Below are 17,364 nucleotides of genomic sequence, written 5' to 3'. Positions count from 1 at the left end.
AAGTCAAATTGTAGCCTGCCTAGGAGAGGGACGGCAAGCCTGTGGTGTCTGAGCCAGGGAAGAGCAGTCCCACTCAGAGAAGGAAGGAGAGTGGAGCCGTGGCCATCACGTGTGAGGCCACGAATGGATAAAGTGTTGTAGAATGGCAGAGCGTTTCGGGCAGCCGATTGACAAGGAGATGCTCCAAGTCCTTAACCTTCTGTCAGATGGTAGATTGGAGGCCTTGGTGACCCTGTATGTCACAGCTATGACAGGAGACGATGGGAGCTCATGCAATGTACGTCTGGTCTCCTCACGTGCCTAGTATGTAACAAATCTAAGGTGTTTCTGTACACCCTTTGGAATGAGCAGCAGATTTTAATATCTACACTGTCCATTTTCTGCTGCAAGTTCCCCTCAGAGGCACAGGCTCTCTGCATCTGTGTGTTCTTGCCTAAACTAGGCAGAATGTGCAAGAAAACCTCAAATATGCCTTCTTCACATTAACCAGATTTCTTATTTTAACACTTGTATGGAATAGAGATGGAAGTGATTGCAATGGGACCTGGGTTACCAACACTATATATCGATAAGGTGGAAGCATTCACGTCCATTCTTCTGCAGTTTTTTCTGAGACTAATGTGCAATCCAATAGTAAATTGGGCGCCAACATGTGAAGCAGACAAAGATAAGCCACAGACCATCAAAGGAACATAAATCCCCCCCCCCCCCCACAAACACACACTCAGACTAAACTGTTTAATAATGTAACACTTTAAAGCAGCCTTGTCTGTCTTTGCACTGCATAACATTTACACTGTATATTTAAATCTGCACCAATGTTTCCTGCATTGCTCTTAGTTCTGCATGGATTAGATTCGGGAAATGTTCAGGTTCTTATTTCTCAATACTACACTGTGTTGCTTTCCTCAGGTCAGGTCATGGAATCATCAGCAGAACCTGCCAAAATGAGTTTTGGGTGCTGGTATCGGTATCCTCATGACTAAGTGTACTTTATTTTATAGTTCACATCTGCCCTCTTGTGGAACATTGTAGTACTGCCTAAGGTACTCAGCACAAAATCCATAGCTTTTGTAGCCATTCTATACTGAAGACATGCAAGTAGTGGATGACTGATGCGGTCAGTCCTACTGCCTGCACAGTGTTTGGTTTGGGAAATAGAGTTGGCACACAGATTATTCCTTGGATCAAATACAGCCTCAGCTATATACTTGAGATCAAGTTTAGAGAACAATACACAATTTCCTAAATGCCAAGGTCATTGTGTAGACCCTTGCAACCAACAGGTTGTCCAGATTAAGGCCCATGACTCTATCATCCATGGCAAGAGAAGATGGCTCTTTCAAGTCTGTGGTTTCTATAATATGGTATCTTCACAACAGCACAAGCTCATTTTAGTCCCCCAAAAAGGCTGGTCAAAGACTAATGCAAGAGAATTGCTGCAAAGAGACCTCTTTAAACCTGAAATTTGAAAGTGCTCTGCCAGAGAGTGATCTCTTTTAAGAAAGTAGCCAAATTGCATGAGCAGGAGCAGTGAAGCCCAGCATGCCCAGAACAGAGTAACACCTTGCTTTGTACTTTCTTTCCCTATGCTTGGCCCCTCTCCTAGTTTTTAATTGCATTTGAGTTGCATGATGTAATCTCCTGAGTTCTACCTGCTATCTCGTTGGACTGAAAGTGTGTGTGTTGTCCTTCCCTTTGGTAAATAAATGGGTCTACTTTCCTGATTCATTATATACTACCTGGATTTCATATTTTATATTTCTGGTGGTTTTCTCTTTCCTAGTTCCAAAGAACTTTTATATGTAACACCAGTTGCATTCTTCCCATAACGTATCCCACGCAACTATAAGCGTCAGGGGGCCCCCCATACATTGTAAATATAGAGTTCCAGCACCAGGCAAGAATTATAATCCAACAATGTTTAATCTTCAACAGGTTCTATAAAATAAAAGCCGTCCTCAGGTTATGTACTAATAGGTTCTTAAATATAATTTGTGTGCACGTTGGAACTGGTATATTTCGTAGGTGTAATTTCGGATAACATCTGTTAAAATTTGGTTTTTCACAACTTTGATGTCCTGGGATCAAGGATTTACACTAAAGCTTCATTGCAAAGTCCTTTGATAATGCTTACGTTTAAGTACTGCAACCTGAGGCTAAATCTCAGTAAGTTACCATCATCTAGAGGTCCATATGTAACTAGGAGTTATCTGTAAGTTGGGGTCTGTAAAGCACAAGGCATCCAGCAGCAGGATTAAGCCTACCCATTGGAGGCCCGTACTCGGACTGCTTGTTTAAGAAAGTGGGGGGATGCGTGATCCCAAACTGCCTCCCCTCTCATGCTTTGAAGACCATGGGGATGTTTAGAATGTAAGAAATAATTTAGGGCTGGCGCGGGCGGTTAAAAAAAAAACAAAAAAAAACTTTCCTCCCCCCGGCGCTGCTGATGTCTCGACACCATCTCCCAGGATGGGCGTGGCCGGCCACCTTACTGGCCGGGAGCTCCCTGTGCGCAGCTTCAGCAGCGACGGAGGCAAGTACACGTTTATTATTTTTAAAAAGCCGTCCCAGCCCTAAGTTATTTCTTAAATCTGGATAACCCCTTTAAAGGGGTTGGCAGGGAGGGGACTGCTTAAATAAAGATGTACTTGCCTTCCAACGCCCTGCGGATGTCCCGCGCTGCTTTCTCTCTGTTCCGTGCACCATGTAAACAAACATGGCAGCCGGAACAGTGCTGGATTCGGGGGATTTTTTTTTTTTTTTCAAAACTCTTGGACAACCTCTTTAAAGAGAACCCTTCATGCAAATTAAGCCCCTAAACGAAATATATTTTCATAAACTGCCATTAGAAAGCATTGCCTCTATCTCTTCATTGTCCCTCTACATGCCTGTAAACCTAAGCAATGAGGTCCTAAAGCTGTATGCAAATGACCTGTGAAATGTCCAATGAGTCATTAGCATATTCAAGCTGTCAAGCATATTCATGAGTGGTAGGCACAGCCACACCCCCAGTGCATGACTGACAGCCTCTATAATGGTGTAATGGCTCCTCCATGTGCAGCCTGCTGCTGGCGCCCCCTGCAGCCTGTGTATGTATAGGAGAGGTACAACAGCTCAAGGCAGCCATGTTATAGCAGAACATGTCAGGTACTTGTGTAGCTGATGTCTGTGTATCACACATGTGTATAATAGAACATGCCAGGTACGTGTGTAGCTGATGTCTGTGTAAAGGAGGGAGAGCATGTCAGAAGATGCAGCACACACATCAGCAATGCTTTACTATACGTTTCACACAGACATGAGACATGGTCACTGCCTCTGACCATGTGACCAGCCTCATTTACTTAATGAAGATAAGATGATTTTATAATGATTAATGTATGAATTGACTAGATAAATGCTGGGATGGAAACGTGAGCTGCTCCAAAAGGTAGAGGTTACAAAGTGACAGAGACCGGATGACAGGTGTCCTTTAAGCTTTGCATACTGCCTTTACATTGTAACTGTGTGTTTCCTCCACTAGGTGGCAGTCTAGGATTCAGTAATAGCAACTTCTCTTGAGCATTACTTAAAATATTTCTTCAAATTCTTTCCATTTACACTTAAATGTTAGAGCTGAAAACTTTAATATTATTCAGTGTAATTTCTTATGCTCTGGTTTGTATGTAATGGAATTGGGGCGTGAGATGCGTTTATAATACTCTAATAATCTAAACATTATTCTAAATGATAGACATTTTGTTAGAATTTTACATTGCTTTCTTTTACAGCAAACCAGTCAATACAAGTCCATTTGTGACTGAGGACACAAACCCTATTCTTTAGACACGGAAATGAGACTTGCCGCTTTTTTTTTTTTTTTAATAGGTTGTTGAAGATGCAAATAATATAATACTATATGTTTATGTATAACCTTGCAAAGAAATTTTGAAAAGGACGAGGTCCGCACTCACTGTTGCTTGAGTCAAAGGTTTTTCTTTGTTTCATGGAAAATAGCAGTTACAAGTATGGAGGATAAAAAAAAATCTGACGCGTTTCTGACCTTTACGGTCCTTAGTCATAGATACAACTATGACAACAATCTATGACTAAGGTCAGAAACGCATCAGATTTTTTTACCCTCCATACTTTTAACTGCTGTTTTCCATGAAACAATAAAGAAAAACCTTCAACTCAAGCAACAGTGAGTGTGGACCTCGTCCTTTTCAAATTTCTTTTGCATCTGGGAGGAGAAAGGCGTTCCAGGAGGTCAACGCATTGGGAGTAGAGCAAGTCTGTGAATGTGTGATTATGGATCACGATAATATGTATAACCTTGGAAGGCTAAATAAATGTCTTAACGTATTTTCACTTCTTGGAAGAACCAACTTCTCTTGCGATGGCTAGAGTCATGATGGGAGCACCCCTTAGGCCTTCATTGGGACAACCTGTCGCCAGAGGGTTTCAGTTACGTTGGAACGGCACAACATTTTTGTCAGTGAAAACTGGAAAGTTAGGCTGACGGCTAAATAGGGTTTATCAGATATTTAAAGGGGTTATCCAAGATTAGCAACAAATTGGTGATGGCTGGGGCAAGATTTTTTAAAAACTAAACCTATGCTCACCCCCTTCCTCCCTGCGGATGTCCTGCTCTGCGGTCAGTCTCATCCGTACCCCTGTTTGTTTACAAAGAAAACTGTGCATGGGGGAGCTTCTGGCCAGCCCGGCCACTCCCATCCATAACCATATCCCAGCGCCTACAATGCTCAGAGATGGGGATGGACGGGAGTGGCTGGCCAGCTCTGCTGGCCGGAGACTACCCAAGTGCCGCTCCCATGCCCCTGTAAACAACTGGGATGGACAGCCCTGGACATCAGCAGTGGCAGAGGAGTTGAGCACACTTTTATTTGTCTGTATATCTGTCCCAGCCAGACACTAATTTTATTTTATGGCTATTCCCATGAAGAGAAGCTTCTTAAATATACCTCAAGATCAGAGGTCGCACTAACATTTTTCCAGAAGGGTAAAAATACTCCTCTCACCATTTTTGAGGAGTATTTTTACCCGAAGAGGAGTATGAAAATTTTGGTAAAACTCCGCACACAATACACTCCACGCGCACAGCACACGCTACGCTACACGCGCACAGCACACGCTGCGCTACACTCGCACAGCACATTCTACGCTACGCGCGCACAGCACACGGCCTTGCTTTTAAGTCCCGACATAAACGCAGGCAGCTGTGGCCAGGTAGAGACGGAGCAGGACAGGGAGCAGCAGCCACGCTGTCCACAGGTCTCCCGGGGCTTGCGCTCTCGCTCCATAGCGCTGCTGACACTGATCACTGTGTCCAGTGTCCTGCTGAGCGGCCCGTCTATGACGCGTGGTGAGGCGTTAATGTGACCTCTGCTCAGGATAACAAAATAGCATATTCTCTAAACTGTTATTAACAAAAAAAAATAAAGCATTTCAGAGATGTAATTCAAACCTGTCTCTATCAGTCCTGGTGTTTTACAGATAAGGCCTGTATCTGAGAGGGAGGCATATAGTAGACCTTGACTGTGCTTTGTTATATCTGAGTTAGCAGAGCTAATAGTGTCATTGTGTGTTATATCCATCTGCTGGATCTCATCAACTCTGATCTGTCTTCTCTCTTTTTCTCAGCGTCAGATACTAGTAGAATGTCCAGAAGCGAGATCAACCCTGTACCCTGATAATCTAACCACATTGTCTGCACACAGCATCTCTTGGCACTAGAGGGATCATAATGTAAGAGTCCAAGCCCACACTGGAAATTTGTACTGACCATCGGGTTATAGGAGCTAAAACCGCAATCAAACAGAGTAAAATTGTAACGTAAGAGGTTAAAAATCCTGTAAACATCATTAGGGGATTAAAATGTTAACTTTCTTCCGTGGGCAAACCCCTTTAAGGAAATGTGGCGCGAGGTGCCAGACTAACACCAATAGCTTGCAGGTATCTGAAAAAGTTTTCTAGTTTTTTATCAGTGTTCTTTTCCAATAATCTCAATTAGATTTTTATTCTGTGCTTTACTATATATACAATTTATGAAATAAGCTTAAAATACTTCTATTTTTCCCATGTTGGGATATATTCACATAGGGTTTACACAATGTCCGTGATGATTGGGAAATTGTGTGGTGTTCTAGTTTTGAACACCAGTGTTCTAGGTTTAATTAATATTTGTGTTGACTTGTGTAACAATATGCTTATTGGATATAATTATTGTTTGAGCAAATTTTTGCACAAGGCCACTTCAGATGGCAGTAGGTGGCACGTTTTGCGGCATTTTTAATGTTGGAAGCATCAATTTTCAGAAAAAAACACGCAAATGAAAATGCTATAGTGAGTAAAGAAAAAACGTAATCCCTGCCCCCAGGCAAAATACCAAATGTTCCTAAATGGCTCAAAAACAGCCACATAGACGCCTAAAACAGAGGCAAATCTTCCCCATTTCATGTATACCACCTATGTGTAAGTGCATTACTATTTTCTTTTGACTTTTATGTTATTTATCTAGTTAATTTCTGCAGCATGGGCTTTGTGAGGAGAATGATTACGGACAATGCTCAATTCCCACATCAATTAGATAAAGTTCATTCCTAGTCATCAAGATCAAAATGTTACCTGTATTTACATGTTGGTCCTGAAAAATCTGAACAAATTATTTGAGCAGGGCATTTTTTTTTCTTATCTTCACTTTAACATCTGTATTATATTCTGTAACTGAAAAATACAGGTGTCTACTCCAGATACTAAGGAAGGTTATGCTCACATTATGTGTTTGCTTATTGTCTGAAGGATACATTGCCATTATTTCAGGTAGTATTGTACATTAAAACATCCATAAGTACTATTGTGAGAATGGTTTGAAATAAGGATCTTGTTATTTTCTTCTCAGCCTTTTTGTAGGTAAACCTTATCATAGTTTTTAGCAGATATTGGGCTGCTGTGGATTCCTATCATCTCACCATACAGCATAAATCCCCAATTTAGAAAAAAATAATCATATAAAGGCAACAAAATGAATGTTCTCTTTGGACCTCCTTGAAATTATAATTATTAGAATTATGGACCGTGTCTCTTCAAGGTGTATACACCAAATAATTAGAAGGAATACTCATATGTCAGACACCTCATATTTTGAATCCTGGTACCCTGACAGAAGATTTGTATATTGATGTTTTAATGCAGTGATCATTTCTTACAACAAAACTGTATTTAAAAAATGTAATATACACATAACAGATGTCATTTTATGAAACCTTCTGATCCCTAGAATACAGGGCGGAGAGAGACATTGTATAAAAAGCGTATCTAATTGATGAGAGATGGAAGTAGAAGTATAAATGAATCTGCAGCAGCTGTATATCTCATATTAATATGCTACATGTAAAAGATTCCTAGCGATAAGAATGTCTTATCTCCATATAGTCGTCTAATAAAATAAACTTGTGTAATAAGCTCAGTTAATGAGTTAGTCAAGCAAGCAAAAGTAGGATGGTGTATTCATCCCAATCCAAAGAACACTCTAAATTCAGACCAATAAAAACAGAGCGGTTCAAGTGGCTAATAATCCATATTAACACCTCATTCTCTAAAGGTTCGTGGCTGTTCCTTTTTTGAGGAATCGCCCAAAGACTTTTAATTGAAGCCCAGCACGGAGGTGATGTGATGTGAAATGGGACATGCTTGTTCATCTAAAAAGGCGATGATGTCCTTCCTAAATGCTAAGTGTGAATGTGACCTAAGGTTACATGCACAATTGTATGTTTTGACTGCTTTGAGGAGCAGTAAAGAGACTATCACTTTTCCAATAACTTTGTATTAGATGAGGAAGTCTTTTAATATCCATGTGCTGATATTAAAGACTTCCCCTGTTAAGGCTACATTCACACGACCTTATGGGGGACATATATAGGACTGATGGGAGGGTACATGGGACATGTCCTATTTTTCCCCGTTGTATGGCGATGTGCGCCCTATATCGATATGGGGAGGGGCAACACTCACCCCCTCCTCCTCTCCCAGGCACCGACGTTTGGTATGGCGGGCACGTCGTCATGTGAATGTAGCCTAATACTGTATTTTGTCAGTAGACCTGTTTCAGTTGGTTACTGCCTCGTGGAGTGGTCGGACTGACATCTAAACTCCGTAGTTATTTGTCAAGCCCTGGTTTAATAAAATGTTAGGAGAGAGTTATTGACTCTCCCTATTCTAATGTTGTAAACTTGTTATATTTAGCTGAGGAGCGCACTTGGTGCGGTCATGGAATATGCTCAGCGCTTTCCTCTAATGTAGGTTTCCTACTTCCTTATTACTTCTAATGCTAAGAAAAGACAAAATCCAGAAATGGGCAAGAATTGTGGGCCTAAGAATCACTTCTTTTATCCCTATTGATCGGATTGTTTATTGATTGTAAATTGTTTATTATTATTATTATTATTATTATTATTCTGCCTCAATATATTTCTGTGGATTCATTGGGCATGCTCAGAATGTATAGACAAGCTGTGTATATTAAAGACTACAGCGTGAACCTGTTACTCTATAGCAGTGATGGCGAACCTATGGCACGGGTGCCAGAGGTGGCACTCGGGGACCTTTCTGTGGGCACCCAGGCTGTCGCCCCAGGACAAAGTTCGACAGACAGGGCTTAAATCTTCCTGCAGTCCTAGACAATTGAGATGCAGCTCTTGGCACTCTTTTAAAGTGACGTATCTTTGATTGATTGGAACTGAAAGAGGAGTAAGAAGGTGTGAACAGGGCCTAAGTATTTTTTGAGGTCCTACTACTGGCCCCCACGATTGTTCCTGTACAGAGAGACCCTGGAGAGAAGCTACAATGATGTCTGAATCTGCATTCCTGCTTTCAACTGTATTGGTGTCCTCAGGGGGCTGATACGATTAACTGTTGTGATTTATATGTGAAAGAGAGCAATAAATTACTGTTTAAATTGTCAAGTTGGCACTCGATGGTAAATAAGTAGGTTTTGGTTGAAGTTTGGGCACCCGGTCTCTAAAAGGTTTGCCATCACTGCTCTATAGGAATGTGTTCTATAAAGCCATAGTGTTAAGTATTGCAACATCGTCTTATTATGGCTTGTGACATGTCTGCCTTGTCCTATATACAATGTAAAGCTATTTTTTAAACATTGTGGGGGGAGGATGTTGTCCCTATAGAGTGATACTACCCATTACTAGTGGCTGTGCAGTGCCACTAATCTGCAGCATGAAGAGGGGAGGTGTGAGTGGTGCACCTAAGGGGCGGCTTTGCCCAAAAGCAGATTCTCTTCTCTATCTGGGCGATTGATCAATTGTCCTGCAGTATTCGTGTCATGCTACATTCTTGTTTACAGATGTTGCTTTAGTGTTTTTCAATACTGTAGTGCAGGAGAACTTTTGGAGATATTGCAAGACGAGCAGGTTGGAAATTTTTTTTTTTTAATTTTGGTTTTGATTAATTTACTAATTGTTTGTAGTGCTTTACTTTTATGGCCGCAGACATTTGCAGAAATATTAAAGATCTTAAATATTTCCCACTAGTGTCCACCAGAGGGGGCTTCAGCTGTGTACTGTCTCTGTGTATACAAAACACAGCTTTATAGGCTCGGCTCAGCTGTTCCTATTCTTCTATCTCACCCTTCTGACACATAAACCTGTCTGGCAGCGGCCTCCCTCCACGGATAACCTATCCTGCAGCGGCCTCCCTCCACGGGTTATTCCTATGAAGACAAAATTCTAAAATTTATTCAGGATAAGATAGTAACATCCCTAATTCAATGTTATTAACAAAATTACACCATTTCACAGGTTGGGCAGTGGCCTCCCATAAAAATGATAATCTTGCCCTCCGGCTCTCCCCACAGCTCCTCTCATATGTACTGCTCCACGTGGCTCATCCTAGTAGTTCGGACAGAGTCATTGCCCTTTGCCCGCACACACACATAGTGGCAGATTTACTTAACTGGTCCATTCGCGATCCCGCGGCGTGTTCTCTGCGGTGGATTCGGGTCCGGCCAAGATTCACTAAGGTAGTTCCTCTGACGTCCACCAGGTGTCGCTGCTGCACTGAAGAGCATCGAACGCACTGGAGTTCACCGAGCCATCGTGGGTGAAGGTAAGCGCGAGTCGAGCGACACTTTTTTGTTTTTAAATGCGGCGGTTTTTTCTAATCCGTAGGGTTTTCATTCGACCTCGAACCCCCCCCTCCGCCCCCCCCCCCGATTTCCGTTGCGTGCATGCAAGATTTTGGGGAAGTCTAATATAGTTTGACCCTACGCTCATTATTTTCTTGGTAAAGTTGCTCTCATGAGTGATGTTTCTCTGAGAAGGAAGACTTGGGTTGCTGTGTGGCAGCACGTTGCTTTTTTTCTACACCCCACCTAAAACGAGACTCAGATTTGACCATTGCCACCTACAATGGTGTTTATATTTGCAACGTAGATGGTAAAAGCAGACTTCCAGTGTATGCGTGCAGTAGCTAATTGTGCACAGATGGTTGGGTGCTTAAATTGCAATTGTGCTTGCAGTAATTATATTCTACATAATGTACATTTTACAAAGGGAGGTTTTGCTTTTACTGAGTTTCACGTTGAAGCTAGTGGTAGAAGTGAAAACCTCCCCCGTCATCTATATATTGAATGCTTTATGAGAAATTCGAAAGTCTCGAATGTAAATCTCAAGAGCTTCTATTATGTGGTGGAACAGAAAGTCCTAACTCTGTATTGAATATAAGCAAATCATAGCCATCAATCGAACTGTCTCTGTATGTTTTAAAGCCAACAAGACATTTGTTTTGGATCATGACTAAGACACGATGGCGTCGAAGCGTGTAGATCTATTGTGTATCAATCTGTGTTTTACATGTCACTAATAAAGAAGAATTTTAATGGATGTAACCGTGTGGAGGAATCTTAAGTGCTGTTGTACTGTATTCTGAATACATTTTGGAGTCTGAGGATCTGGGAAGCTTGCACACCTTAAACGGCACAAGTATTTGGAGGAGGAGAAGCGTGATTGGGTGAGCGGACAGTTTTTCTCTTTTGTTTCCCATGAACTTAGACATTTGCTTAGTTATAAGGACCATATACTGGGCTTAAAGTGTATTCTCCCTTCCACAATATAAAATGTGTACCTTCTTAAACCTTAGCAGTTTTCATTCCCCTGACTAGGCCCTATTTTTAGAATAAGTGGCTATATCTTTGGAACACTTTAACATAACTTGGTGATTTTGGGATTGTTTTGTCATGGCACATTGTGTTTCATGTTAGTTGAAGAATGTTTAGTTATGAGAAAATGGAAATTTGTTGAAATACTTTTCGGCATAGCCCCTGCCGATAATATACATACTTGCTTAATAAAGTATAGTGCCGTTTATATAGTATTTTACTATTAGCTGAAAATAGATAAGGGCTTTGCACCTTACTAGCAACCTACCAGCGGATCTCCCTTAATAGGTAGATTTATGATGGTAAGTTTCCTATAAAACATAATGGAAATGCAATTTAGAAACTGAACTTTTTTTTTTTTTTTTGGAGAATGCATTCATTTTGGCCCAAAAAGTACACCTTCCCCGTGGATTAAATGACAAAAATCACTGCAAAGTTTGATGAGCAATTTCTCCTGCCACACCAGTACCCCTCTGCTGTATAGGCACATGGCAGGGAGTGTCCTTCATAGCAGATTTATATTGTAACATTTTACGGGTTGAAGCATTTTAAATTTTATTGTGGACATATGAGGGCTCATATTTTGAGTGATGAGATTTTTAATAATTTTTTTTTTAAGGGGTACAACTTTTTTTTTCGGTAGATAGAACATGTATTTGCTTTTATTTAGGCTTTGACTTGAACAAGCCATGCTCTGCACTGCAATACTGACACATGCAAGGGGTTAACACCCACAATGTACGTTTTCTCCATTCGTTGTTAAAGAAGGGTGCTGGCACTGGTTTTGCTTGGGACCCAGAAGCTGAACATAATAGTACTGAAGTTTGCGGGAGTTTACATCCCACAGTGCATTACAAATACTTTCCTTTGCAGGAAAGGGTTAAAGACAACTCTAAAAACTTGTGCGCACAATAAAGGACAGTCATATTCTGGCTGCACCAAATGCAATACTTATTTTATTCTGTTGTATAATGGCTGGACCATTATACAAGCTCTTGTATCTCCCCTTCATACTTCTAGACTGTAAGCTCCTGGTGCAGGGTCCTCACTCCTATTGTTCCATATGACTGTTTATACTCTGTAATACAGGCAGTCCCTGGGTTACTTACAGGATAGGTTCCACAGGTTTGTTCTTAAGTTGAATTTGTATCCAAGGCGAAACTGTATATTTTATATATTGTAGCTCCAGACAATTTTTTTTGCCCAGGTTTCAAAAATGGTTTTTCTATAATGGGACCAAGGATTATCAATAAAACTATAGAGTACATCTGATCATCGCAGTCTGAGAGTCACGAAGAGCTTCACCAGAGGTCACAGTGGGAAGAGGGGTCAGTCTTTAAGAATGAGCCAGAGGGCCAGAAGAAAGAAAAGGACCTGTGGGAGGCGTTGGAAAGGTGAGTAGAGATGCATTTTTATGTTTACTACAAGTGAACAGAAATCTGACCATGATCAAACTAATTCTAACACACAACTCTGATTACGGTCTAATGAGCAGTGCCCCTGTGTGATCATGGTCAGATTTCTGTCAACTGGAAGTAAACATAGAAGCTTTCTATAGAGTGACAGCAAGCAGAGGTCTAGAAAATCATGAGGAATTTATATACTGGTAGAAAGTACTGGCAGCCCCCGACTTAGACGACCCCTAGTTACAAATGGACCTCTGGATATTGGTAATTTACTGTACTTTAGCTTTGTCTGGGGTTACAATTATAAAATATACTGTTACGACTTGCATACAAATTCAACTTAACCCTTTCAGGACCTGGCCCTTTTTTGTTTTTTCATTTTCATTTTTTACTCCCCATGATCAAAAATCCATAACTTTTTTATTTTTCCATGTACAGAGCTGTGTGACGGCTTATTTTCTGCGTAACAAATTGCACTTCATAGAGATGGTATTGAATATTCCATGCCGTGTACTAGGAAGCGGGAAAAAAATTCCAAATGCAGTGAAATTGGTAAAAAAACGCATTTGTGCCGCCTTCTTGTGGGCTTGGATCTTACGGATTTCACTGTGCGCCCCAAATGACATGTCTACTTTATTCTTTGGGTCGGTACGATTACGGGGATACCAAATTTGTATAGGTTTTATAATGTTTTCATACATTTAAAAAAATTAAAACCTCCTGTACAAAAATTTTTTGGGGGATTTTGCCATCTTCTGGCGCTAAAAACTTTTTTATACTTTGGTGTACTGAGCTGTGGGTGGTGTCGTTTTTTTGCGGATTTTGATGACGTTTACAATGTTATCAATTTTAGGACTGTACGACCTTGTGATCACTTTTTATAGAATTTTTTAATTTTTTTAAATGACAAAAAAAGTGCCATTTTCAAATTTGGGCGCGATTTTCCGTTACGGGATTAAACGCAGTAAAAAACCGTTATCATATTTTGATCGGGCATTTTCGGACGCGGCGATACCTAATGTGTTTATGATTTTTACTGTTTATTTATATTTATATCAGTTCTAGGGAAAGGGGGGTGATTTGAGTTTTTAGGGTTTTTTATTATAAATTTTTTTTTTTTAACTTTTTTTTATTTTTATTTTTAGTACTTTTCAGACTCCCTAGGGTACTTTAACCCTAGGGGGTCTGCACGATCCTATCATATACTGCCATACTACAGTATGGCAGTATATGGGGATTTTACTCCTCATACATTACAATGTGCTGATAGCACATTGTAATGCATGGGTTAACCAGAAGTAGCCTCGGGTCTTCGCGAGACCCGAGGTTACCATGGCGACGGATCGCCGCTCCCCGATGATGTCACGGGGAGCGGCGATTCTCGAAAAGATGGCGGCGCCCACGCGCCGCCATGCTTTTGAAGCCGCCGGCAGCATTGCCGGCGGCGATCGAGGTGAAAACACCCGCGATCGGTGCTAGCACCGATCGCGGGTGTTACCGGTAAGCCTTTGCTGCAATATGCAGCAAAGACTTACCGGCTATGGAGAGGGCTCAGCGCGTGAGCCCTCTCCATGCACCCGCGGCCGACCCGTGACGTGCTATTACGTCACGGGTCGTGAAAGGGTTAAGAACAAACCTACAGAATCTTGTACGCAACCCAGGGACTGCTATAATTTATGATACAAACATTAACATTAATTTTCAGAAATGGGAATGCTGGGACTTTTTGTTCTTTGATGTCATATTCCCTTTTAAGGCACTGTTTTCCCATTATCCACCTACACATACTGTAGCTAGAAAAACATCATCATAAGAAACAAGAAAAAAAAAAAGCTTTAGATGTACTTTGTTTTCTTGTTGAACTTGGACACTAGAGTAAAGCTCTGTGTAGATCAATATATATTGAGTGTTTGCATTGAGCTTGCTTTTCTCCATTGCGTTATTGTATAGAATGTTATGCGACTATCAATGGTTATTACCGTGCCCTGACATTTCTAGGCTTCAGAATATACCTGGGTCTAGATTAGAAAATGTACTATTTGTTTTTCTTAAAAGCTGTGTACGAATGTGTAATCCAATTATGCCAGTCTTGAAAATTCATTGGCTTCACTGCTGGTTACAGGCCAGAACTTTGTAATGCACTTGATCTGTAAACGCCTGAACTATAAGGTCCAGCTTGTGCTTCAGGTAACTGAAAAGCTGCTCTGTAGACGAGGCCCTGAGCATTTCCAGCAGAAAGTCTCACTCAGCTTTGCAGCACAGACTTATGGCATATGGATGCCCAGGTGATGGTGTGAAAGGTCACGGTCACTGACATGTGTATCAGAATGGAGGTTAAACAAAAGGGCTTTGCGACACTATAATTTATGATCAATAACTTCACATGGATGTTGAATGGATATTTTGTTATACTTATATTCTAATCCTGTAAATGGCCTTTACAGGATCATCAGATTTAAGATTATACCGTAAGGATCAAAAGAGTCATTCTGTCTATGGACTATTTGTTTTTCCGCCAGGGGTGTAACTAGAATTAATTTGGCAAACTTTTGGTTTGCATGAAGTCATTTTTACTGCAGGCACAGATGCCTAGAGGGCTTAATCTCTGTCCCTGTGCCTGTTTATCGTGGCATGGCAGGTTCCATGGCATCTTTACGGTAGAATATATATAGCAGTGATGGCGAACCTATGGCACGGGTGCCACAGATGGCACTCAGAGCCCTCTCTGTGGGCACCCATCACCACAGGGGCCACGGAGGAAGCGCAAAGAGGCTCCATCGTGAGCATAAGGTAACGAGTGGGACATCACCAAAGAGGACAAAAGGTATCTTCATGGATTCCCAGACAGCCAAGGACTTGCCACACTTAGTGCTATCTTAAGAGTGTTGGCAAGAAGTTGAAAAACTTGGCTGCTTTCTTCCAAACACAGCTCCACACCTGACCATGGTCTGTGTCGGTATTGCAACTCTGCTGGATAGAGATGAATAGAGCGGAGTCCCAATAACGGTACGAACCATAGTCAGGTGTGGTGCTGTTTTTGGAAGAAATCAGTCAAGTTATTCAACCTCTGGACAACCCCTTTAAAGCAACAGCACTGTCTGAGACAACTGGAGGAATTTGAAGGGGTGGGCAGATCTGCATTATCATTGTCGTCCCGGCTCCAGAGATGACAATTCTTAGTGTTCTCATTCTTTCTACTGTATTGATGTCCTCAGGATACTGACCTGATAGAAAGCAATGACAGAGAAGGGAGCAATAAGTTTACTGCTTTAATTGCCATGTAGGCACTTTGCAATAAATAAGTGGGTTTTGGTTGTAGTTTGGGCACTCGGTCTATAAAAAGTTCGCCATCACTGACCTATGTGTACTGCAGAGATCCACAGCTGAGGTGGAAGAATCTGTCCATAGGACAACAATCAGTTGTACACTGCAGATATCTAGCCTTTATGGAAGAGTGGCAAGAAGAAAGACATTTCTCAAAGATATCTGAGTATATGACAGTGGTGGCGAACCTGTGGCACGGGTGCCAGAGGTGGCAATCAGAGCCCTTTCTATGGGCACTCACCACAGAGGAACAAATCCACCAAATTTTCCTGCAGTCCCAGGTAAATTAAGAGATGCTGCTCTCAGTTCTTTTTGACACTTCGTTGGCTGTTTGGAGCTGCGGGAAAAGTGAGAAGGTTTTGACAGAACTGCATTATTTTTGGAGGTCATCATGCTGGACTCGACCATTTTTCCTTTACAGAGAGACCCTGGAAAGAAGCTACAATGATAATCTGAATTTGCCCACCTTCTTTTAATTGGTGGCCTCAGGGGGCCAATACAATTGAAAGATGTGAAAGAACTGGTAGCAATAAGTTACTGCTTAAAATTTCATGTTGGCACTTCACGGTAAATAAGTGGATCTCGGTTGTAGTTTGGGCACTCGGTCTGTAAAAGGTTCGCCATCACTGATATATAGTATATAATATATGTTTCTCTTTAGAAACTTTGGAACCTTTAAAAAGGTGAATTACCTTTTAAGTCACACAGAGCAAAAAAGGATCTGTTCTTGTGACTGGCTTGTTTTAATGGTACTAAATCTCTAGCCCACTTCAACAGCTACGTCTGGAGTGTCCCTTTTTGAGGAACATGTAAAATAATTTCTGTAATTTGCATTTGCTCTCCCATCTGTAGATGTAGATCACTAATTCTCTAATGAACTGTCATTTTTTTTTTTTTTATAGGTCCACGATGGGCTTCCTGGAACTTAGGAGTTTTTATTTGCATCAGATGTGCTGGAATCCATAGAAATCTTGGTGTTCACATATCAAGAGTCAAGTCTGTCAACTTGGATCAATGGACCCCAGAACAAATTCAGGTAACTGGTCTGACATACTACTGCTTCTGTATTGTGACATTGCCTCTGTGTGCGGTTACATTGTGCTCGGTTTTGTTGGTGGAGGTATGTTAACCCTTTCATGACCAATGGTCACTGGGGCCTGAATCTCTAGGTAATGTTTTTGCTGTTCTGTTATGCTCTTCTTTAACCCCTTTCTGACCCAGGCCTTAAAAAGGCTTTAAATAATAATTGTGAAGTTACTTGACAAAACATAGTTTTAGCACAACTGGAGAAAGCTTTATCTGTAAAATCCTCTCCGCACCTCCTGAAGTGGGCTCGACCCCCTGAGGGTGCGTTCACACATGGCGTTCTGACTCTTTAGTTTTAGACGCCTGTGCTTTCATGTTCCTATGTCAGAACGCCAAGTGTGAACACACCCCGAGACCAGCGCGGCCATTCTGTGC

At 41.4% G+C, this 17,364-nt stretch overlaps 1 protein-coding gene across 2 annotated transcripts in view; it reads left to right on the top strand.

Moving 5' to 3' along the window:
• Nucleotides 1-17,364, top strand: part of SMAP1 (small ArfGAP 1) — a 150,643-nt gene that overhangs the window by 26,572 nt on the left and 106,707 nt on the right. For both annotated transcript variants that reach the window (XM_072142172.1, XM_072142171.1), the window contains exon 2: nucleotides 16,806-16,939. In XM_072142172.1, coding sequence (XP_071998273.1) covers nucleotides 16,806-16,939 — 134 coding nt within the window. The remainder of the gene's footprint in view (nucleotides 1-16,805; nucleotides 16,940-17,364) is intronic.

This window comes from Engystomops pustulosus, chromosome 3 (assembly GCF_040894005.1).
Source record: "Engystomops pustulosus chromosome 3, aEngPut4.maternal, whole genome shotgun sequence".
In the NCBI taxonomy this organism is placed as follows: Eukaryota; Metazoa; Chordata; class Amphibia; order Anura; family Leptodactylidae; genus Engystomops; species Engystomops pustulosus.
The sequence above is the reverse complement of the archived record's forward strand: the minus strand, read 5'-3'. Positions and strand labels throughout refer to the sequence as shown.